The 26,173-nt window shown below is 37.7% G+C and overlaps 1 protein-coding gene across 1 annotated transcript in view; it reads left to right on the top strand.

Moving 5' to 3' along the window:
- LOC123251183 (hedgehog interacting protein) overlaps positions 1-26,173 on the top strand; it is a 132,813-nt gene that overhangs the window by 93,807 nt on the left and 12,833 nt on the right. Inside the window, exons 7-11 of the mRNA XM_044680374.1 lie at positions 1,780-1,923; positions 4,616-4,737; positions 6,682-6,805; positions 8,355-8,485; positions 9,692-9,773. Coding sequence (XP_044536309.1) covers positions 1,780-1,923; positions 4,616-4,737; positions 6,682-6,805; positions 8,355-8,485; positions 9,692-9,773 — 603 coding nt within the window. The remainder of the gene's footprint in view (positions 1-1,779; positions 1,924-4,615; positions 4,738-6,681; positions 6,806-8,354; positions 8,486-9,691; positions 9,774-26,173) is intronic.

Below are 26,173 nucleotides of genomic sequence, written 5' to 3'. Positions count from 1 at the left end.
CAGGGAGGAATGTTTGCTCATCATCTCAGTATAGTGAGGGCTTTGATTCCCCATCTCAGCCTCACCATCATTTAAAGGGGAAATCAGGTTCCCCAGGACATCAGCCACATAGGGTTAGAATCACAAAATGTATATGTTTGAGGCTGGATTTGAACTCAGCTCTTCCGAACTCCAAGCCTAGAACTCTTCTATGCTACCACACTCTCTTGTCTCTGAATAAAAGTAGTTATCCAATCAGAGCCATCATTAAGTACTATTTAGGTTTTCAGGTGTTTCTATGAAATCTAGATTTCTGATTTCATTAGCATAGGGAATTCCCAGTGAGAAAACTCCCTCCATCACCATAGCTTGGTACCAGCTCTTTAGAGAGTTGCCTGAAGGAAGTGAGGGGTTAAGTCACTTATTCAGAGGCACACTTGCCAATATATGGGAGGGGCAGAATTTGGACTTAAGTCGTCCTGTATCGAAGCTTAAAATAACACTAAGACTTTTGGACACTCTGCATGCGGAGAAGCAGCACTCTAACTTGTCTTGGAATCAAGAAGGCCTGGGTTCAAATCTCACCTCTGACACTAATATAATAGACAATATAAATAATTGTGTGGAAAAGTACAAATTATAGACCCCACACTCATTCTGTACTTTACAATTTACAAAACACTTCTACATGAGAAGCCTGTAAGATAGAAATACAGACATCATTTTCCCCATTTTACAGAGGAGGAAACCAAGGCCCAGGGAAATAAAATGACACAATTAGTGGATAGCAAAAGGACACATCACCATTTAACCTCTGTGGGTCTCAATTATCTTATCTGTAAAAGGGGATGTTTGATATGAATGATATCACTTTTAGCTCTGAATATTCTGATTTTAAGTAAGAAAATCAACATAAGGAGTGGGAATGTCACTCCAGAAAAGCTTTTTGGAGACAATCTTTGACCAGCTCTTGAAGTATAGTAGAGAAGTATAAGAATTCAGTCATCAAAATTGAACCTTAATTTGATGATCCCATATACACAGTCTGTACTAAGCACTGGTAGAATTTCAAAGTTGAAGGGAAATGGACCCTGGCCACATCTCCCTTTCAGCCTACAGCATAAATGTAAATAGTCATAATGATCAGAAAGTGAAAGAGATATGCAAACTAAATGCCTTATGAGATCCAAATTGGGACAGCTAATTACCAATTAGAGAAGATCAGGGAAAGCCTAGAAGAGATTGACACTTAGGGTGGATTTTAAAAGGTGGGTTGGACTTTTATGGTTGGAATGGAAGAAGAATGAAAAAAAAAAGTAACCTATTTGTCTTGCTATTCCTAAGCTGACACACTCATTTTGCCTTTTCCTGCCAATCTGTAAAGCAGAAAAATTTCATCTTCCCTTCCCCACTATTGTTCTGCAGTGCTTTTCTTGACACCATAGCCATCAGACAAAAATTTCCCATCTTTAATTTCCTTATGGATTTTGCCACTTTGTTAAATTTTTCTCCAGTTGAGCAAATGATTAGGTTCACCTCTCTATCACCTCATTAGAGCAGATTTAGGAAGAGCAAATACATCCCATTTTTCAAAGAAGTTTACACATAATTTCTATAATTAATGCCTTAGAAATTCAAAAGGCAATAACCAATTTTCCAATTGTTCATGAAAATCAATGGTGCCGGGTCATTTGCTTGGGATTTAGTATGCACACATTCATAACTGGGGTGCCATGAGATTTATGGGATGTGGCTTCAAAAACACTTTTAAGCAATTATATTGTCCTCCAACTTTCTCAGTGATTTTACAGGGTCGGTGTTACGGCTGGATGTAGATACTGACATGTGCAATGTGCCTTACTCCATACCGAAGAGCAATCCTCACTTTAACAGTACCAATCAGCCTCCCGAAGTATTTGCACACGGGCTCCACAATCCAGGCAGGTAAGGACACAATGAAGCCCGAGACTCTGACTTTCACCTTTAGTTATAGAAAGGAGAATATTGGCATGGGAGAAGAAACTGGTCCTCTGAACCATAAAACAGCCATAAAGGTTTTTGATTGGAGCCCTGAGTTTAAGTCCTGTCTCTGACACCCATGGGCTATGTGATTGGGGGTGCTCTCATTAACACTCCATGATCACAAGTTGCAAGGATCCAATGCAAAGCCTAAGTCACAGAAAGTTTTCCTGGGCAGCGATGTCCTTCAGGTGCTACTGTTTGCATATAACACTGCGTCGATTATAGGATGTGACAAAATATAACAAAGCCTATTAAATAAGATCCATAATTACTCAAATGAGTTTGGTCATGGGGAGAACATTTTTAAAAGTTGAATTTCTTAGGTTACAGGCAGTGTTGAACTAGTGTAATAATCATGAAGGATTGCTAGGGGAAAAAAAGAAGTCAGTTGTTTCATTTCTTTGACTCTATACCATGCAGTATCTTTTAAGAAAGACTCAGAATAAAGTTAAAGGGTTTTTTCCCCAATAAAAAATGCAAGAATTGGAGGCAGCTGGGTAGCTCAATGGATTGAGAGCCAGGTCTAGAGATGGGAGGTCCTGGGTTCAAATCTGGCCTCAGACACTTCCCAGCTGGGTGACTCTAGGCAAGTCACTTAACCCCCATTGCCTAGCCCTTACCACTCTTCTGCCTTGGAGCCAATATACAGTATTGACTCCAAGACAGAAGGTAAGGGTTTAAAAAAAATTTTTTTAAATGCAAGAACTAAAAGAAATGAGGTAAAGTACTGACTATGTTGTATAGAACAATAAAGAAAGGAAAATAATGCCTGATAGAATTGCTTAGTACTTTTAGGATTGAATTTCCAAAGAAAGGTTTAGAAGACATGCTTAAAACGTATTTAATGAACTCATCTTCTGCTACTAGGGCAATGTGAATAAATAATGTTTGTTTATATTTACTTCTAAATATAAATAAATAAATAAATAAATAAATAAATAGGTAAGTAGATAAATAAATAAATAAATATTAGCAAGCAGGTGACCTGGATTCAAATGCTGCCTCTGCCACATACTGGCTGTTTAACTTTGGGCAAATCACTTAATCTTTCATGGCCCATAAGTTGTTTGATTTCTTTTTTTAAGTATTGATCTTCATTGGTAGCAAAAAATCCTCACTAGAATAGATAGTAAAAAGGAAAAACCACCATGGCCAAGTCTCGAAAGAAGGATCATGGGGAAGGGGGAAGAATTTTGGACTTGAATGGACCTCCATTCAAATGTGGCAAGTCATTTAATTTCTCCAAGCTTCAATGTTCTCACAAAATGAGAATAATAATAATAATATATAGTTGTGAGAAATAAAATTGGCAATTTATATAAAGCATTTTCCAGACCTCAAGGTACTATAAATGTGAGCTATTGTTCATTATTTTTATCTGAAACTCTAAGAAACTCATCTAGGAAACTTTCCAAGAACCTAGGCCTTCCCTTAGGGTAGGTCTGCCAAGTCCAGGGGGACAGAACAGCTTCTGTACCCGACACAACTGAGTGTAGGTTCTCCCCTAAGCTGCTCAGGTAAGATGATGGCTACCAGCTCTGATTCTACTTCACACTCCATATTCAGTGAGGCAAAAAAGATGAACGTTTCCATCTGGAATTAAATTTAGAATCCACCAATGATTTTATTCTCTGAGGATGTTCTAGTAGTGGGAAAAACAAAAAGATATGGATGGTGAGGACTTAGTTACTGAGTCTTCACAATGTCCTAGAAAGATGAAATTCTTCAATTCATCAAGGCAGCAAATTAAGATTTCACTCGTATCACAAATACATTGCTTTATTAAAATGGGGATAAAGATGTGACTGAAAGTTAATTAGCATCTTCCCTGAAATGACAAAATCACTAAGATTACATAAGGATAATGTGCATGAAAGGAAAGAGGTGGAAAGATGCATTAGAAAAAGAGGGGAAAATTAGATTAAAATTAAAGATAACTATGGACCAAAATATGAACTCCTTCTATTAGTGGAGTGGAATCCAAGCTATATGCAGGCAGACCCTCTTTTCCTTTTTTGTTTTGGGGTCCTTAGGACCTAGCACAATTTCATGAGCATTTAATAAATGTTCATTGGAATGGAATGAAGTATATATAATCATTCCATTCCAATGAACATTTATTATATTTATAATTGTATTACATATAGATAATAGACATGTGTATATATATCATATATATATATTTCTTTAAAACTTATAAAATATTACCCTCACAGCATCCCTGTGAGGAAGAGAATGCAAGTACATTTGTATGGGTAAATAAATGAAAGCTCAGAGAGGGATACTACAATCAGAGGATTTCAATTGGGTACAATCACAGAAGAGCAAGGACTGCTACCGAGACCTTCTGACTGAGTCCAAGGCTCTAACCACTTCTAAGACCCTATTTCACCTACCGAAGCAGGGTACCAAGAGAAGAGGAGAAATGTCCCTCTCCAGATATCTTTCAGCTCCATCGAGATATAGGAGGAGCACATGTCTAAGATGGTCTATAGCCTTTCCTGGAGAAAGGAGCTTGGCTATTGGATCCTCATGAATTGAATAATCCTAGTCAGAATCCCCATTATAGGAATAAGGGACCAATGGATGAATTCATTCTCTCTTTGCTATACAGATGTGCCGTGGATCGACATCCCACAGATGTCAATATCAACTTGACAATACTTTGCTCAGATTCCAATGGGAAGAACAGGTCATCAGCCAGAATCCTACAGATCATAAAGGGGAAAGACTATGGTAAGTTCAGTATAACTTAAGGATTCTTTACTTGTTCAAAATTACTTGAAGATATGGAATAAAAATGAAAAGGAAATTCCGTCCAATGAGCCTGTATGTGGGAAAGCTTAGGAATAGTAGCCCTAATTAACTACAGGTGGTAAGAGAATACATTTTCCCTTTTTTAAAGGTCCAATGAGTCTTTTGGGCCCTTAGGGTTCAATTTAGGTAATTACCTTTTCCATGCACTAAATGGTGCCCAATGGGCCTGACAGACTTAATGGACCTTCAAAAAGTTAGCAGTTTAGAACTTGCTCATCAGTAAATTCAAGGCTAATCATTTTTATCTACTTAGTACATGACAGGAAGAATTATTTTGATATTTTATATTAAGGAAAAATAATAAGGACAAAGATAATATCACTTTTGAGTAACCCCTTAATATACGATAGGTAAGTCACAGCAAATACGAAGAAAATAAGTAGAAGGTGTATCGATTTGGGATTCAATCTGAATGTGATTAATTTAGCAAAACATATTTTTAGTGCCTGGGAGAATAGTGGCTTGTATAAGTCAAGCAGCTTATATATATATAAGGGGGCAGCTGGGTAGCTCAGTGGATTGAGAGCCAGGCCTAGAGACAGGAGGTCCTAGGTTCAGGTCCAGCCTCAGACACTTCCCAGCTGTGTGACCCTGGGCAAGTCACTTGACCCCCATTGCCTACCCTTACCAATCTTCTACCTATAAGTCAATACACAGAAGTTAAGGGTTTTAAAAAAAAATTAAAAAAAAAAAAGAAGAGTGTAGTTTGAAACTGTATATTTGGTTGAGGATGAAGCTCAAATACAAGCTTAAGAGAAGACATTTTTCTCTGCTTGATAACTTTTCTTAATTTTGAGGCAATGTAACCCTCTATATACATCCTTTGCTTGTGTTTCATTATAATATTAATAAGTCTGTCTGAAACCATTTAACCAACATTGACTGTGCTGTTATAATTGTCTACTATGTACTCTGTGCGTGCTTGTTTTCTAAACATTCTTTCCTCATTTGTAACTATGTCAGGTAAGTAAAAATTCACTCCACCATTTTTCAGGGAAGGCTTTTCCAAAGATTTATTACTGTTTTCGAATAACATTTGTCCAAAATGCTGCCTCCTGGGAAAGGAAAGGAAATTGTAAAAAAATGAAATAATGAAGAATCGATGTTCAAATTGATCATTGCTTTTTGACTCATTTCCAGTGACATGGAACAAGTCACTTTATATCTCCAGGCTTCAGTTTCCTCAGCCGTAAAATGAGAGGATTTGTTGAACTGACTGATCCCTGAGTGCCTTTCCAGCCCCACACACATACAATGTTTAGCATGCATATGTTTATAGTTGTGGCGCCATGATGATGATAACAACAGTGACATAGAAACCCTACTAGGAAATTTGGATGTAAATGTAAAAAAAAAAAAAAAACCCAAAAAGTTTTAACAGCTGTTTTAAATTAGAAAGTTAATTGATTAAGTAACAGTGTTTGTATATCTCAGTGTTGATTTTAAATAATGACATGCTCATTAATCATAGTACTAATTATATCTAGTCTGATTTTAGTATGATTAGGAATTTTAAATATCGTACAACATTTTCCCAAAATTTCACCCAGTATCCAAAATAAACACAAAAACACTATAATAGGGAACCAAGAAGCTTTATGGTTATATTTCAGTATTTGCTATTATAGAAATGATTCGATTCTGGCTTCATGGAGACGTCACCACAAGACCTACATGAGTTCATAAAGCCATTTTTCCATATTGGATTTTAAAAACTTATCTTCTCTTGTCTAGCATGGTGTCTGCTTCAGAGCGAAGGTGCAGTTACCTAACTCATTGCTTATTTCCACTGTGTTAGCGTGTCCTCTTTATTTAGTGAAATTGCATTTCATTGGATCTAATGCTATGATAGTTTCTTTCTAGAAAGTGAGCCATCTCTCCTAGAATTCAAGCCTTTCAGTAATGGGCCCCTGGTTGGTGGATTTGTTTACCGAGGATGCCAGTCTGAAAGACTCTATGGAAGTTATGTGTTTGGAGACCGCAACGGGTAGGTTTCCCAAAATCTCATTTATTCTCTCTGGGAACACATCCATTGACTAGCTATCAGAAAGTCTGTGAGTAAATATTCAAACAGTATTCTCTCACTTGAGTAAAAAGGTGATGGAATTTAGAGGTGGGACAGTGGGTCATACAAGCCATAAGAACTGTGATGATTTCTTTTTATCTCTATTTTGAATGCAGATTCAACTGAAGATACAACCCCGCCCCCTGCACACACACACACACACACACACACACACACACACACACACAGATGTTCTTTAAAAATATTCCATCCGGTGAATAAAATTTGCATGAAGACAAACAGGGAAGTCTTGGTGGCCAGAGTCAATCAACTTGTTTGGTTCTCCTCAGCCTTGCAAAGTACTATAAAAGGGTTCAAATGGTGGTATAAAAGGAAAACTTGGCAACCATGTCTTTATTTAATTTGCATCTCAATTCCATTCAGCTAACAATAACCAAGTGCCCACACTGTGACGGGCACTAGGGCACTAGGGTAGGTACTAGTTTTTGCAAAGGCAAAAGTGAAGCAATCCCTAACTAAAAAAAAAAAAAAAAAAAAAAAAAAAACAACTACATTCAAGCAGCAGAATACAACCCAGACACAGAGAAGTCAAAGGACACAGTATTTATGAAGTAATTTCAAGAGGTAAAAATCATCAGAAGAGGCTTCTCAAAGTAGGCAGTCCCTGAGCTGTGATTTGAAGCAGGAAATGACCAATTCTAAGAAAAAGATATTAAAATTTATTTGGGAAAAGTGGAACTTTTCTTATATGTTTTTATTAAGTATTTTTTCACTAAATTGTACTAAATTTTAAAATTCAATTTACATTTTAAATTTTTACTCATTATCCTTACCAATAATTTACTTTTATGTCTTTACTAAATATTTCTCATTATCAAATTTCTGTGACTTTGATAAACAAGTTTCTCAGTTTGTAGAGGAATGAAACAAACTTACGTTTGGTCGAGTTTAAATTGTTTTCTTAGTCTAATCTAGTCATTGCATATCTTCTTGTTAGGAGATGCTGTTGGGCCCAAACTGAGATGTTTAGTTTTCTTGGCAAATGACTTTCAAATATATTACAGAGTCGATACGCTAGTTCACTAAAATGAACTAGAGAGCTCTCCTGCCCCAGGTTCTCTAGTTCCCATTCCTCTCTCCAATTCACAAAACAACATGATTCTAACCCTGGAGAGGAAGTACCATGGTCTGAATGAAGGAAAAGGGTTTTCTCCATGCCAAAGTGCTTTCAGTTCCCTCCTTCAAGCAAACTATTCTCTTTCAAGTCTTACTTTCCTTAGACGTTGTCATTTCCCAGTTCCATGCTACTTCAGGGCCATTGCATTTGATTCCATTCTACAAAATCATCCTAAGCAGCTACCATGTGAAAAATGCTGTTGTATGTTTTGCCTTCTGTAGTCAGGGTCCAGTGACATAGAAAGCTCTTCATAAAGGATTTTCTTTTCATTGTTTGTATCATGGCCACTTGGCAAAGGGCAATAACAGATCCCTTGGTGTGTTTCCATTACAGAAATTTTCTAACTCTCCAGCAGAGCCCAGGAACCAAACAGTGGCAAGAAAAACCCCTGTGTCTCGGCAATGGTGGCTCTTGTAGAGGCTTTTTTTCAGGTCACATCTTAGGATTTGGAGAAGATGAATTAGGTATTGTACAAACAAATTCTTTTAAGCTACTTCCTGACTCTCTTACTTGAGATGTTCACTGATGTAGTTAGAACAGTTGTCTTTGTAACCCTGGGCAAGTCACTTAACCTCCATTGCCTAGCCCTTACAGCTCTTCTGCCTTGGAACCAATACACAGTATTGATTCTAAGATGGAAGATAAGGGTTTAAAAAAAATAACAGTCGTGACAATCTTTTCCTTTACTTACTAGAATTTTAAATCCTCTAGTAAAGATGAACCTGTTTACCTGCCATAGAAGCTAATGGGAACCCACTTGTGGATTTCACTGATAATATATCCAGAGTCCTAACTAGGATGGGGGCAATCAGGGCTTTGTCTCACGATGCCAACTTCCACTTCTTCCCCAAATCATCGTTTCAACACCTTGTGATGCTTCGTAATCCCTTTACCAGTGTCCTTACCCCTTCACTGCCGCTGAAACTTCCTGACTAGGGCAGACCATTACTTGACACGGCCCTCCTGAGATTGCCAAGTGCTAAGAAATCTCCCCCACACCCTGCCATAACTCCTTCCTTGCTTCTCCCCACTAATACCTTTTCCTAGGAGTTGTCCTGCATTCAGGGCAAAATGTTTTTTATCACCTATCTCAAACCTTCACACATCTCATACCCTTTCCTCATGGGCATCATCTGAAGTCAGGGCAGACATTATCCAGTTAGAGTCCCCTCTCTAGCATCCTCTCCCCAATACTTTTTCTTCCTTCAGCAGCTGTTGAGTAGTATTACACAGAAACCAATGAAAAGAACTGTCCTCTGAACTATCCGTCTACCTCATAATTGAATGTACCCCCAGGACCAGAATTCCTAGCTATAACTCAATATATTCCTCCCCATTTTATTTTTTAAAATACTGTCTACCCTGCAAATAAGACTACAAGACAAATGTATGTGTACCTGAAAAGAAAGGAAGCTATTTTCCCAAGTAAGAGAAACATTTCGATAGATTCATTAAATTCTTTCTTTCTTCCAATTAGTTAAAAGTGCAGGATTATAGATTTTTAAAAACCAAAATGACAAACTTCAGGCAGGAGATGTGTTGACCCTTTCCTTCCAGGACAACATCCTTAGAAAAACTTGAGTCTACTGCTTTCATTCAGGCTTCTAGGCAGGAAGAAGGCACTAACCAATAATAATTTATTTCACTTATTGCATTTATTTCTTTAATAGGTGAGGTGTATATTTTATCAAGTAGTAAAAGCATGACCCAAACTCACAATGGAAAACTCTACAAAATTGTGGATCCCAAAAGGTAAGCAAGTCCTCATATAATATTAAATGCAAAAAATCACCCCTTTCTAAGTCATTATTATTTAAGCTTTGTTGAGATTTCTGGGGAAATAATTCAAGTGAGTAATCTCTAAATATTAGCATTTCTATCTTTATGAACTTCAATATAAAATTTCTCCTGATCCCCTCAGCTATTAGTGTCCTCTTTCTCAAACTACTTTGTATTTAGCTTTTATGTATTTATTTGTATTCTCTTTTTGCTTCTTCATGCATGCATATATAATGAGATCTGAGTTAGTGCAAATATAGCAACCCTTGAGAGAGTCTTATGTGTTCAAATTTGCATTATTTGAAGTTACAGCCCACTGGAAATAAGCAGTGTAAATTTAAATATTGTGACCACTTCAGGGGATTCATTATTTGCCCCAACCAGGATTTGGGTGTATATGTGTGTGCATATATTTGTGTGTATGTTGGTATATGTGTATGTCCTTGGCTCCCTCATTAGAATGGAAACTCGTTGTGAGTAGAGATTTTTTTCCATTTATTGTATTTGTATCCCTAGTACTTCACACAGTGCCTGGCACAAGATAGATGCTTAATAAATCCTTACTGATTGATTGCTTATCTTTCCCACAATTATTCATGTTGTCCTTAAAAGAAGCTCACGATTCATTACCAGGTCAATAGAACTAACTGATACCAATATTTAAGTGATCAGGTTCTCAAGATTAGTGCATCCTGCTTATGCATTTGTGGCAAAAGATGCTGGAAAAAGAGGAAAGAGAAATAGTTGACAAGTGCCATTCTCTCCTAGAAGATTTATCAGCTAACGCACAATAATCCTCCTAATTTTTGAAAACACAACAGTCACTAGCAGGAGGTCTGTCTGTTTTAGTATTACTTTTTTAAAAAGTAATCGGAGGAATTATTTTTCATACCTCAGCACTGGAGTCTTGTCCCCAAACCCCCTGCAAGCATTTATGTGGGTTTCTCTGACTAGAAAGAAAACAAAAGACGGATTTTCTCATTTCCCCTGGCAAGGGAAAACCTGAACTCTATTAAATCTCTTAAGTGTGGGTTTGGTTATTGTTTTCAGTGAGCCAAGGCTTTCCAAAGCAAATTAAAAGTCAGTCAAATAACCATTAGTTATTGGTTAATTTCATACACAAAATCCAAACTTTAAAAAGCTGCTACGGCTATATACTTAAACACTGATAGTGGGTACAGAGTGATATTTATGCAAAGTGGGTTAAAGGATAGAACATCAGCCAAAAGTCAAGAGTAATTTGCTTTGTTTTCTATTTTGGTTGTTGCTGTTGTTGGTTTTAAAGCCAGCCTTGTGATTTTATTGGTATGGAGAACTCCTAGTGAAGAAACTCCTTTACCAGTGCAGATTGGCACATGCTACAAAGAGAATTGGCTAGTCCACTGTGATGTCAGGTCACTTGTCCAATGTCAAATAGTATATTGACAGTGGTGGAATTTGAACCCAGATCATCCTGAGTCCAAAACCATCTCAATCCACTCTGAAAATCCTGCCTTTCACTTGATTACTTATCCAAACTTATTAAATGAAAGATTATTTGCTTGCTTACCCTTTAGTCCTTTCTTAGATCCTTTTGATGTGTTAAAAACCCTTAATCATAAAACAAAGAGCTAGAAGGACCTACCTCAGAGGTCATTCATTCCAACTCCTTCCCAAAATGAATTTCTTTCACAATCACTCTCCCAGATGTTATAAAACCTCTGCTTCAGGGGGAACCTACTACCTCCAAGGGCAGTTCATTGCATAATGAGACATTTCTAATCAGTAGGGATATTTCCACCACTTACATCAAGATTATTGACTTCTGCCACTTTCTTTCATTACTCCTCATTCTGTGCTTTGGGGACAAACAGAACAAGTTTAATCCCTCTTTCAAGAGACAACCCTTTAAATAGTTGGACACAGTGATCATGTTTCTCTCATGCCTTCTCCTTTCCCCACATCCTGCAAACAATCTTCACATGGAAGTATTTCAAGGCCCTTTACTATCCTGGTTGCCATCCTCTAGACATTCTCCAACTTGTCTAAGTCTTCCCTAAAATAGGAGCTGACAAAACTGAACTCAGTATTCTGGATATGAACTAACCCAAGAAAAGTAAAATGATTCTCTTGCTTCCTTCATTCTAGACACTATTGTAGACTTTAAATACAGGCCAGGACAGAATTCACTTTTCTTGGCTGCCATACTGTTGATACCTATTGATCCTGTGGTCTAGTATAATCCCCAAACCCTTTTCAGAGGTACTGTTAGCTAGGACTACTATTGTACCTCATAGTGTATTTTTTGATGAAGTGGATTTTTTTAATTCAAGAACAGAACTTTACATTTAACTTTCAACTTATTAAATTTCATCTTATTAGATTTGGCCCATCAAATCTAATCTTTACTGCATTAACCATCCCTCTAAGCTTCATGTAATCTTCAAACCTAATAAGCTATCTATGCCTACATCTAATTCACTGATGAAAAATATTGAAAAGCCAAAGAACAGGGATGGATCCTTGGGGATGTACCACTATGGCACCCCCTACTAGATATTGTCGACTGACCGATGATTATTATTTGTACCATTCATTCAATCAGTTCCAAATCCATCTAAATATACTATCAACCAAACTCTCTCACTCCATCACATCTTTAAGCATAATAAAAAAACTCACCAAATACTTTGCTAAAATTTAAGTATATTCTTCTGATAATATTCCCATGATCTAGTCTAGATACCATGTCAGAAAAATGAGTTTAGACTGGTCTGACATTTTCATGATAAGTCTCTTTTGCCTTTCCTTTCTACATGCTCACAAATCATCCTGTGATAGCTTATTGCTAGGATTTTTCCAGAACCAAAAGTCAAAAATCACTGATTGAGAATTTCTAGGCTCTATTCTCTTCTCTTTTATGAAAATAGGGACAGTGTTTTCCCTTTTCTAAACCTTCAAAAACTTTTGTTTGCCATGATCTCTGCATTCTTGGATATAGTTTGTCCACATCTAGTCACTACAACTCATTGAGGACACCTAGATCCTCACTTATCAGAGGATTTCCACTCTCTTCCAAATATTATTTGTTTTATCTTTCCCAATCCAAAGGTTATTTTCCCAAAAAAAAGAAACAAAAAAGACTTGAGTCATTCACCCTTCTCGCCTTTATCCAACTGTATCTTCCCAAAGCTGTGATGATATCCTTTCTTTGATCCTTGTCTTGAACCCAAAAGAGCCAAAACAACAACTCAAAACCCCTTTCTTGTTGTCCTTAGAATTCTTCACTAGCCTTAGTTCATTCTGGGCTTCATTACTCCTGACCTTGTTCCTAGAGAACCTTGTTATTCAGATCAGAACAATAGCCATTCTATTAAAGCAATGGACCATAACACTATACATCTAGTAGCAATATAAGCACAAAACCCTGGTTAGCCAACAATTGTTGGGCCTCAGGTGATTGACAGACTTTAGTTTAACTTATATTTTTAAATTGACATTTATATATGTATGTATTTAAATCAATATTTACAGATCAATTCTGCTTTCTGTATCATCTTTTGGTCAGAGCCTTTCAGCCCAATGGGGAAGGAATCATTTTTTATTTTCTTTGTTTCAAGATACTTTATCTGACATTAAATGATAAGAAACTGAAAAATCTCATGGAAATATCAGCTAGTTTCTCTTTTCTGGATAATGTTCATGGGGAAGGAGTGGCATATATTTAAAGATGTTTTCTTGCTAAAAAGATGAGTATCTCTTGTCTTTTTCATTCATTTATTTGAATGAATATTCACATTTTTATTTGAATGACTTCAAATATTTATTTCAATGAATATTCAAATAGCATGTAGTAATTAACAACATTTAATGAGTACCTACATTTTGTAGTCATGTATAAGGTAAGGAGGTGGCAGAGAGCCAGGCCTAAAAGACAGGAAGTTTTTCTTCAAATATGGCCTCAGACACTTCCTAGCTGTATGACTCTGGGCAAGTCACTTAACCCCCCCCTCACCCCCATTGCCTATCCCTTACTGCTCTTCTGCCTTGGAACCAATACTCAGTATTGATTCTAAAATGGAATAGTAAGGGTTAAAAAAAATCCTGTACAAGATACTTCCCTAAACACAGGGAATAAAAAGACAAAAGAGGAAACATTCCCTACCTTCAAGAAACATCTATTCTGTGTTGGTGTAAACAATGTATACATTGATGAGTAAAATGAAAATATCTACAAAATAAATACAATTTCAATGGGATGACATTAGCAACTGGGGTGGGGGGAGGATTGAGAAAGGTCTGATGTAGAGAGAAGCCAACGTACTGAAAGCAGAGCATCTTTTCTGAAGAAAAGAGAGGCAGAGAGCTCTGTGTGAAAGGAAGTCCTCTTAGGCTATTGCTAATGAGAATAATTGGTCCTAATTAGTCCACTTTTAATAGCACTGATACATCTGTAATATCATTCATCTATCTTAATTTGTCAGGCACTGTATATTCAGTGAGCTCTATTTTCCGTCCCACAGCGGAAAAGCTCCCTGTTGCCTCCCTCCTCCCCTGCCTTTTGAGTGAAAAAGTAGCATATCATTTGAGAACTAAAAAACCAATTCTTTGATAACCTGATCATCAGAGAAACTCTGATAACTCTGACAATCAGAGAAATGCTGAATAAATCTCGAGAGCAGTGTCGCCATTGCTTTGAGGTGTGAGATTTCTGTTCCTTGCAATTTCCATGATTATGCTTCACTCCCTTTCGATTCTTTCCCCAACAGTATGGCTGTTCTCTTTTGGGAGTCACAGGCTGCTTCCAGGTATTCCTGTCCTCTTTTCCCACACCAAAGGGGAAAATGAGATCTCGTGCTCTTCCTTTTGGGTTGTTTAGTCTGTTGGTGTGTGAGTGCGAGAGAATTTTACACCTTAAATCCATTATTAGTATCTAATTACCAGGGTGACCTTGGTTCTGTGCTCTTCGAGCCTCTGCGAGTAGGGTGGTCTCGGGGAGACATACCTGAAAAGCCTGCCTTCCCATTCGATGGCTGTTGCTGGGGAGTTATTGCATCTGTGGGGCCAGGGTTAAGATGTGTGTTTGGTTTCAGGAGGGAAGTAACCAGAGTCCGAAAGACACTGTCCTTGTACTTGGGCAAAGGCATCAATTAAAACTTCCCTGGCTTGTGGCAGAGCACCCTCGTTTGCATAAACATTGGTCAAAAACGTCATGCTGTTTTGATTTGGGGCCAGAAGTTTATTATTGTAGTATTTCTCGGCTGAGGAGTTGAAGTTCTGTATAAGCATACACTTCAGCATGTGCCCAGCGTTACCCCTGAAACATCAGCCAATCATCAGCCCCTGTCTTGTGCAGGTTTCCTGCCTCAGAAAGAAAAAAAAAAAAAAACACCTCACACTCTGAGAAATTCATTATTTGCAAAATCTGAAAAAAGCCTGCCTGTTTTCTTAGCAGCCTCTCTTCTTACCACAGAAATCTTTCCACATTAAAGCCTTCGTTCAAATGGGTTTCTAGTCGATAATCATGAGCACTGACATTCATATAGCTAGCATTTATATAGGGATTTCAAGTTTTCCAAGCATTGTGCAAATATCTCTTCTGATCCTAGCCACAACCCTGTGAGGTAGGTGCTATCACTAGCTCTACTTTCCTCTTGAGGAAACTGAGGGAAGCACAGATTAAGTGACTTGCCCAGGGTCACATAGCTAGTCAGAGTGTGAGGTCAGATTTGAACTTGTCTTCCTGCTCCATCAACTTTGTTATCTAGTTTGCTTTACAGTGAGCAGAATACAACTCTTACTTTGCAAAGTATTTTGCATGCTTTGTTCCATTTGATAATCATAGACTGTCCCTCTAGTATTAACTATTGCCATTTTACAGAGGAAGAGACTGAAGTTTACAAATGTAAATTATTCACTATCAAAGAATTAGGAAGTTCTAGAGGGGAGATCTGAACCCAGGTCTCTCCTCACTCTAGATCTAGTCATTTTCCCACTACATAGTCACTATCCTCTTGGCTTAACTTAGTAGCTAGAATTTTCAGAGTAACCTTGGATAAAAATGGGATGTGGATTAAAAAAAAATGGGATGTGGATTATTTTTATTTTTTAGTCTGCCTGAGATCTTACCAATGTTATGGACATAATTGGAACTCCCTCTACCAGTATTGATGATGATATATGTGTTAGAGGGACCAAGGGTTAGGTGACTCACTTAGGGCAGCATAGCTAGCCGGTATCAGACGCAGAACTTGAACCAGATCTCCAGGACTCCAAGGCTGCCCCATTAACGGCTACTCTATGCTCCCATTATATTATCCATATAATTTGACCTCATTGTAAACTATTTGTTTCTACAACAGAGAATACCAACCTTAAATGGTGGTTCAGCCTGCTGTTTATGTTTTCGTGCATGCAAGAAAGAAAAAATGAGAAAGCCCTCTAAGCCTCAGGCAACATTAAGTCTCATCTCAGGAAAAGTAGGAGTCCCAGCTCCCAAACTTCAGGCCACAGGGACTCTTGTTAGGTCTGTGACTATAAATGAGTGGTGTCAGATGAATTACTGCTCTGTAAGGAATGGCAGAGTTTCACCACGGGAAGGAGCATCGGCTAAATGTTTTACTACAAAATTCAAAGTCTTCTGAGTATTTGAGTTCTCTTACACTGAAAAATATGAAACGCATTACAAAATTGTAGATTGTAAATAGGAACAGTAAATAAATAGTAAATAAAATTAAAATAAAATAAATAGTAAATAAAAAATAGGAATTGTAGATCCCAGAGAGGTAGAGGCAGGGCATCCCGAAGTGAGGCAACGCACTGGGATGCCTCTCAGTTTTCTCAGTGCCCACTTAGAACAGTGCTAATTCTAAGTAAAAGAAGAATTTTCCTCTGAATGAAAAGACCTGCAATACCACTGGTTGGTGGGAAATGGAGTCTTCTAATGGCTCTCATCCTCTAGTGCCACATGACCATATATGGCTCACATACGATCTCAAGAAGAAAGCTGTCCAGAGGTATTAGGAATAGAGCCTGACCACACTCAGGATTCCTATCAGCCTCCAAGATTGTTGGACAAGCCATGGCCTGTGTAGGAGCTTCCCTGGGGTAGTGATCTTAGAAAACAAGTTGAATCAAGTACAAAAAGCTCCTTCTTGACCCTCATCTATTAAAATGAACAACAATTTGAATTTTTTCTTACTCTGGTCTTATGGGACTGGGTGGAAAATGACAGGCTGTCTTTTCTAATGAAATGGAATACTTGACTTCTGCATTTGGTACCACCACAAACTGGTAGTAGATCAATAGGCCAGTAGGAATAAATTCCACAACTCTTAAATGCTTTTTACATCATTTTATCTTCCCAGTCCACCATATGCAGCAGAAAATGGACTGGACTTCAAGTCAGAGAGTCTGGGTTCAAATCCAATGTCTGCCATTTCTTTATTAATATAACCATGGGATAGACATTTCACATATCTGTGCCTTGGTTTCCTCACCTTTAAATGGCAGTGTTGGACCAGATGGCCTCCAAAGTTACTTCCAGCCCTAAATTTATGATTCTATGAACCAATATACAAAGAGCCACTAATTTATCTTCCTTAACATCAAATTCTTATGAAACAATAAATGATGAGACCCTTAAAAATCACAGAAAGGACATAAATTAGCTTTTCCATTCTTGAAGGATACTAATGAGAAGCAAATGGTGCCTAAGATTTTTTTTTCTGAATTAAAGAAGCTTTTAGCAGAAGTCAGATGAAGACAGCTTGCTTCACCTTTTCTTTTCCTTCAAGTCTCAGTCTATAAAATGTACACCTGCCTACCCTCACCTTGTGACTGTCAGTGAAATAATATACTTTGAAAGCTTTGAATTATTCAGAGGAAAGACCCTTCCACATCCAAGGTTGTAGTATTATTGTCTGGCCAAATTTTCAAAGATCATAATGCAGGTGGTTTCCTGCCTTTTAAGGAAGGATCTATTCATTTGAAATTAGGACAAAAGTTTCCAAAGAGTTTTGCGTGGTTAAGAAAACATCATTTTTCAAGAGGTCTTTTGTATGGCTTGCCATTTACAAATTATTTCAGAATTTAAAAAGATATCATATGAAGTCATTGTCAAGTTCTTAGAGGATAGAAACCAAATTTGGGCAAAGTGATAGCTCTTCAAAGGCGTTCCTTCTAAGCAAGATTTCATCACAGCTGGGAACAAAAGATTTTTGATTTTGGTTTGGTTGGTTTGGTTTTAGATGAACAGACCTAGGCAAGCCACATAACCATCACTGATCTTGAAATATTTCCATTTCTAATGTCTTTTCTAGCATTTGAAAAAACAGCCTTATTTTTTGATATGCTTACTTTCGTTGCAAAATACTAAATTTGTACCCATTGCCCCTGTTACCTAATTTTGTTACAATGGCCAGTCCCTTAAGAGGGATATAAATGAACACTCCTTGCAAATTCCAGGGTTGAATTTCACTTGACAGAAATGCCATATCCCCAAAGCCCTTTGTGCCTAATACAGAAAATGTCTTCTCCCATGTCCCCCACCATCCATCCCACGAAAACCAGCCGGTTTGTAGTTGATTTAATTCTGTGTTTGCTTCCTCTTATACTTGCTCCCTAGACTGACTGCTAATAGAGTGCTTGGGTTTTTTCCCCCTCACTTTTCAAGGAGAAACCAGTTTAGTTTCTGTTTTGCGCGTGTGTTCTGGGGCCAGCAGGCAGGCAGCTCTGCCACCCTAAAGAAAAGTCATACATAATAGAGCAGCTTTAGCCCAATAAGCCAGTCTCTCCCAATTCATCAGTCAAAGTTTTATGCAAGTGGCCTCCCCTAGGTTGATAAATTCCCACAGTGCCTGTTGACCCAGCTGCCAAGGACTCCCACAGCAGGTGTTGTTTTCATGACCACCCTGGCAGTAATACAAACTGTTTCACAGCTCCATTGACCTCTCAGCTATTAGCAGGGATACAGGCTCCACGAGGGACTCGTTCTCAAACATGACAGGATTTCTGAAGACTAGAGGTCATAAGCAAGTAGAGATCCTTTAAGAATACACTCAGAATGGTCGGGTTTAGGGCTAAAAGGCAAAGGGCCATTTGCCACAGGATTCTTTTCACCATCTATAGGAATATCTGTTAGCAGCCCTAACAGTTCATAACATTTTAAGATTTTTTTTTTTAAAGTAAGCTAAAGATGATGCTGGTGAGGAAGAGTTTGTTCTAAGGAACCAAATGCTCTCCAGATGTTTTCTGACATTCAAAATAGTTGAACTGAACTTCCAGCAGAATGCAAGATATCACAAAAAAAAATTTTATGTGAATATAAAATATATATCCATTCACATATAATATGATATATTATATTATAACATATATCCCTATCAGACATATATGTTAGTATTATATATATATACATATATATATATACACACACCTAGTTCTGGATACTAGTGATATAGATTTGTAGATACATCTTTGTGGCTATTTTATAGATATCTATATCTCTTGTCTGGCTATTTTGTAGATATCTGTTTCTAACTGGAACTCTCTCTGGATCTCTTCGTGTCCACCTATATCTCTAATAATATATCTGTAGACAGACACACATCTATGTGTTGTCTATTTCTACACCTATAATAGGATGATCACCAAAGGATGAGAACACGTGTGCATATGTATAATAATGTGCATGTCTATGATATTACAACTATACTTGTGTGTCTATTCATTTCTAAATGTATGTGGATGTGCACAGGCTATTTACATCCCCAGTTTCAAAGTAAGTAGTGAATATCCCGTGCAAGAAATGGTTGTCTTCCTGTCCACTAGATTATGAGAAATGCTAGAGCGAAGCTTTCCGAGGGCATATCCGATTTCTTGGAGCTGTGACATCTGACCATCACAGCCAAAGGGCGAAACCGCTGTTTCGTACCACTTAGAGGTCCTTTTCAACTATCTCATTCATTTCGAAGGCTGTAAGGAGACATTGGCTCGTAGAGTAATTGTCCGACTGGCTATGTGAATATGATTGAGTTGTCCTTGTCAAAATGCATTTGTTAAAGAGGGCATGAAATGAAGAACATGATGCTAGTGGGAATTTTCTGCTTCTCAAATGAGGCCCCATTGGCGTTCTGAAAACCGGCTTCATTGTTCAGAACTCTTAGTAGCATTATAAAGAACCTGCCATGATTCCTCTTTGTGGTACAATAAAGAAAATCTGGTATTACACCCCCTGAATGTCTTGGGATTATACTGGAAGTCAACACATCATAAGACAATGCAGTCCCCGGGTCGGAGTGCAGATTTGCCTTTCCAACCCACACGCTGAAAGTAATCCCACATGGTTTTGTGAAAGTACCTTTTAGGGAAAAAAAAAAAAAAAAAGGACAAATAGTCCTGAGGCACATAACCATCTCTCATCGAGCTGCTTCACTAGAGGAGTAAGAGAAAACAGTTTGAGTGAGTGAATGGCATATTATTGCTAATATCAAATGTAACCAAGAGTATTATCTCAAAATTGAGGGATTTATAATAGTGTTACTTGACTTTAGAAATGGCTTTTTTGGACACATTTCTGTGCCCTTTTACTGTACAGCTTCTTGCTTCCTTTCTTTGCGAATTATAGGCAATGTTTTTATTTCCTATTTCAAACAACAGTAAAGTCTGAAACGGTTTAAGGCTAATCCACTTGAAGATTTGGTACTTTATCTGGAGGATGGAGGGGAAGAATTTTTCAGACAAATGTTTTCAATTCTGTATATGAGGTTTGCCAGTAATAAAATCCCAGCTTTCTTTTTCTGCTTTTGCTTTTTGAGTCTCTCCACAGAGTTTAATCAGGCTGCACAGCCTGTCTGATAGGGACTGTGCCCTTCTGGCTTTAGCTTCCCCAAAAGAAAAGCATCAAATTTAGGTGTTTAGAGTTTTAGTTCCGTGAGTGATGGTTCATACTTCCATCTGAGCAAGAAGAAATCCCTCTCTGTTCTTTCCCCTTTCTCCTATCACTGCATTACTCCATGGGCTCATTTACCCATCAAAAGTAGACCAGCCAGGCATGGTGTACCTGTTTTGATCATTCTTTGAACTGACTGCTCAGTCAAATACTTTCATTCAGAATCAGTCTGCTTACAAACCGGAAAGGCCATTTAACCTTTCTTGACCATTGTTGGAACAAGAGCTGGCTTCAAAATGGGAGTGCTGAGTTTACATTTAAAGTGGAATGAATACTTGCAACATACATAGGCCATTTTTCCCCCCTAGGACGTATCTGAAATAACTTGTTCTGTCTCTGCCCTTCTTGCAAAACAGCCTTTCAGACGACTGCCCTCCGACTCCACTCTGAATCCCCATAATTCAGAGTCATGAGTTGTTGAGACCATAATCTCCATTGTTGGCTGCTACTCTCAGTTATTTTACTGTGCTAACCCAATCCCTCCCATGTCTCTATCCCACTCTTCCTTTCCCTTGTATTCTTCTTTGTCCATGTTATTCTTTTCCCTTCCCTCCTCCCCGCAAAAAGAAGCATCTTGAGGTCAAGGACAATTTGATTTCTGACTTAGCATCTCTAGTAAATAGCACGGCATCTGGCACATAATAGGAATTTCATAAATACTTTTTGAGTGAATTAATGAACTGCTTTAGTAAGACATTTAAGAATAATAAAAATCTCAGAGATTATCATATACTATGAAATAACATTTCCATCCTTATACTTCCTAAAATCTTTGTTAAAATAGAAAATGATCTGATTTTTTAATTAAATTAATTAATTTGTTATATTCAGATATCCAAGTAATTCCCTCTCTTCCTTTCCTCCCTTCATTAGAGAAGCCATCATTTGGCAAGAAGACATATGTATATATACTTCTATGTCTACCTTATTTTTCTTTATCGGTTCTTTCTCTGGAGATGGATATGCACAAAAATTCTTCAAAGAGGATTCTGTTGTGCATAATGATTCTGAAAACAAAACACTGACAGTTTCTCATCTTTCTCATAAAAAACCTATCTAGTGCTCTTTGTTCAGTGCTCTCCCAGGCGACATGCAGAGCCATAACTAAAGAAGGACAGATTTACCCCAGAATGCTAAATTTAGACCCCTCCCATTGCAGTGCTCTGATAACACTTGCAGTTTTTTTAGTATCATAGAAATGGCAATCTGACATCTAGTTAGGAAGAAATAATTCAACTATAACATGAAACCACCGTGTAGGCACTTTCTCCATTCAGCACCATTCTTTCTTTTTCTCCCCTCCTTCAAAGTCTCCCCAGCAGCAATCTGGCATGTTGTCCTAAGGTCTCTGTGCTCACCAAAGGGATAGCATCCCCCTGCTTCAGCTAAGGAAATGCTTCATGTCACTTGCCCTAGGGACACAAATCCCTAATTACATCTCTGACTATAGACCAAGTATGGGCATTAGGACTGTATTATTATATGTTTTCCACTTTTCTTTAAGTCTGATCCTAAAGCTGTAGACATAGGTATAACTTATTTAATCAACTTGCACATATTTATTGAATCTCTGTGTCTCTGCATTTAATCTTTGATAAGCTCTGCTTTTGTCAAATGCCTCCCTTCCTATTTCTGCCACCAATCGGCTCCCAAGCTCCCTACTTTTAAGAATGCTTTATCCATCAGTAGTATTTATTAAGGGCCTCATAAGTTTCCAAGCATGTGTAGTCACTGCCAGAGAGTACCATGTGCTGGTATAGGCTACAAAATGTAGAAGCTTGTGCCTATGCACAGCTTCAGTGCAAGGGATTTACTGGTCCAAGATCATTAAGCAATAGCTATTTCTGCATGTCCCTAATGGTGGTACCCAGCTTTGCACTACTACTTAAGCACAGAGAAGTTGAGAAAAATGAAGACATTCATTAAGGTCCAAATGTTTATATGTCTGCATGGAAAATGGATATCTGTAACTCTCAAAAATTATTCTGAATAACAGAGAATATAGAGGAATTTACTCAGAAAGAGGGTGAAGAAGTGAGCGGATTATGATGATATGACATGTATGATGATATATGATGATATGATGTATATGGAATGATATGTACTAGGAAAAGATATGTATGCATATGAATGACATAAAAAATCAATCAAGGGCTGAAAGAGAGGGTTGCACCGAGAGAAAAGGGAAGGGAGAGATAGAATGGGGTAAATTATATATAAAGAGACGTGAAAAATCATTATAGAGAGAGGAGGATAAGGGTGGTGTTGGGCAAGGCTTAAACTTTACTCTCTTTGTAACTGGCTCAGAGAGGGTAAAACAAGTATAGTCCATGGGGTATAGAATTCTATCTTACCCCACAGAGTGGTAGAAGGGAAATAAGACAAGGGAAGAAGGAGGCAATTGAAGAGAGCGGGAAGGGGGTGACAAAGAGCAAAATATTGGTGAGGAGGAACAGAAAGAAAGGGAATAGAGCAGGATTTAAAGGGGAAAATAAGATGGAAGGCAATACACAGTTAGTAATCATAACACTGAATGTGAATGGGATAAACTCCCCATTAAACGGAAGCAGATAGCAGAGTGATTTAAAAACCAGAATCCTACTATATGTTGTTTACAAGAAACACATTTGAGGCACGGTAACACACACAGATTCAGGGTAAAAGGCCAAAGCAGAATTTATTATGTATCATCTAACGTAAAAAAAAGCAGGAGTAGCAATCATGATACCAGACAAAGCCAAAGTAGAAATTAATCTGATTAAAAGAGATAAGGAAGGAAATTACATTTTGTTAAAGGGTACTATAAACAATGAAGTAATATCATTACTAAGAGCAGAGAAGCTATATAGTCCAGACAAAGAAAAATGAGTCTACACCATTCAATGAAGCAGAGTCATAGTTATTCTTCAAGTCATGTTGTCTCTGTACTTAATTTTGATTAATCTTTAATTGTGTACTTAAGGGGTTTCTAATATCATAACAGGAAAGTCATTCTATATCATTCTTAACATTTTTTTTATGTTATATGGACCCTTTTGGTAGTTAGGTGAAGCCTGTGAACCTCTTCCTAGAATAATGGCTTAATATGCATACAATAAAATGCATGGGATTACAAGGAAACCAATTATTTTGAAATGTAATTTTCAAAATATTTTTAAAACAATTTCACAGACCCTAGGTTAAAAATTCCTGTTCTATGTAGATGCCCCTCATTTTCAGCCATCCTCATGTTAAAGACTTGTCAGAAAATATTTTAAATCTGTACTCATGTAGGAACTACAATGAAAAGTAGGGCATTCCACGAGTGCAGAATGCATGGAGTGTCTTCAGAAATATTGAATTTCTTGTGACATCTGAAATATTGCTTGAAAGGAACTGCAGTAAAATGGTGTTGTGATACTGCATCACAAAATCCTAACAAGATCAAACAGTGGAGATGAGCAGCAAATCCAGGGTCACATACCATGGCTAGCTCTCCAGGTATTCACTGCAGTAACCTTGTCCTTCCCACCACAGCAGGGTTTTATTTTGAATGGATGAGATTCTTGGCAGCCAAAAGGCAGTTGATGGATTGTGTTGTCATTTCGTTGAATGTTACAAGTGGCCTCATAGAAATTCGAGTGTTGCAGAATCCTGAATTCTTCTTTTCACAGGTAAACTGATATCACAAGAAGAAAATTTGGGATGACTGGGATAGGCCTGATAGAATCCCAGCCTAGAGGAAACAAGAGGAGAGATGGAGAGCAGGGAGGAAGAATACTTAGTGTGTGGTTTTCACCTTAAGTATTGGGTAGAAAGGAAGCAGCATAAGTAAAAGGAAAATTTGTCGCCCAATAAATCCATTCAGGTTTCTGATTGTGACTCCACACTTTTGTAGAATAATAAACTTCATCCTGGGAAAAATTTTCCCCCTTCATGGTCTAGTACTGAATGCATACTCATTGGACATAATGGGTATCCATTATTACAAAAGTACATTCAGAGGGATCCAGCTTTGCAACGATAATGCTTTAGAGCCTAGAAGTCATATAGTCCAAACAAAGAAGACTGGAGTGGAGTCATAGTTATTCATCAACTCAAATTGTCTTTCTACTTAATATAATAATTAATCTTTAATTGTATACTAGAAGACTTTCTAATATAGCAGAAAAATCATTCTGTATCATTCTTAACCTTTTTTTTAACATCATAGTGGTGGCTCAGAATTACTTCCTTTATTTAGCAGATTGCTAAAGGAATGATGATGTCTAGAACAGGAAGTTTCATTTAGGCCAATAGAGGCAGACAACATAGTGAAGTATAAATAGAACTGGATTTGAAGTCAAGAAGATCTAGGTTCAAATCCTGGTTTGGATGCTAATGAGCAATATAGGTTTGGGCAAGTCATAGGGTCATAAGTAGATTTAAACCTAAGGGGACCCTAGAAAGCCATGGACTCCAAAGCCATGGACATTTTATAGATGGAGAAAATGAGATGAAATGACTTGCTCAATGAATGTCACACTGACAATATGCAGCACACCAGGATTGGAACATAGGTCCTTTGACTCCAAAGCCTTTCCACTACACATCAATTTCTTAATCTGTAAAATGGGAATGATAATAATACTTGCAGGGGCACCTGGATGGCTCAGTGGATTGAAAACCAAGCCTAGAAGCCAGAAGTCTGACCTCAGACACTTACTAGCTTGTGACCTTGATCAAGTCACTTAACCTCCATTGCCTAGCCCTTACCACTCTTCTGCCTTGAAACCAACACTCAGATTCTCAGACAGAAGGTAAGGGTTTAAAAATAATAATAATAATACTTGCTTCCCTTATTTCACAGGGATATAGCAAAGAAGGATTTTTCAGAGACACAGCTAACAATTTTTGTACATTTTCAATGGACTACATTATTCATTAAAAAGCCATTCAGGCTGGTCCAGTTCCTTAAATGAATGTTTATACATAATTAGCAAACATATCTTGTAGGATATTCTTAGCTGTTCATTCTTAGTTCAATCAAGTCAACAAATGACAAAGGGGGAGCAAGGGAGAGGAGCAAGAAATAAGCCAAAATGCTTTCTAGGCTGCTGGAAGTAGGGTTAGAGAGCTCTGGATTTAGGATACCACCTATGGGTGTGGGATGTGCAGGGAAAAGAATCTATCACCAAGGTGACAGTTGTAGCACACTCTGAATTCCAAAGCTCTGTTGTGGTTTTACCTCTGTTTATAAATCTTAAAGGCCTACGTGAGTAGGAATCATTATTAATCCATGTTGAGATGCAGAACTAGACACATAAGCTAAGCTGTATCATTCTGCAGTCTGTTCATTCATACATTCAATGACTATTTGAACGTGACAATACTAGAAAACTTAAAACAATGCATAGGCTAGCCTGAAATAAACCCATAGGGGCTCAAATTATGTCTCCCACTAGGAGAACTGATCTCATTTGCA

Source organism: Gracilinanus agilis, chromosome 6, assembly GCF_016433145.1.
Source record: "Gracilinanus agilis isolate LMUSP501 chromosome 6, AgileGrace, whole genome shotgun sequence".
Classification (NCBI taxonomy): domain Eukaryota; kingdom Metazoa; phylum Chordata; class Mammalia; order Didelphimorphia; family Didelphidae; genus Gracilinanus; species Gracilinanus agilis.
The sequence above is the reverse complement of the archived record's forward strand: the minus strand, read 5'-3'. Positions and strand labels throughout refer to the sequence as shown.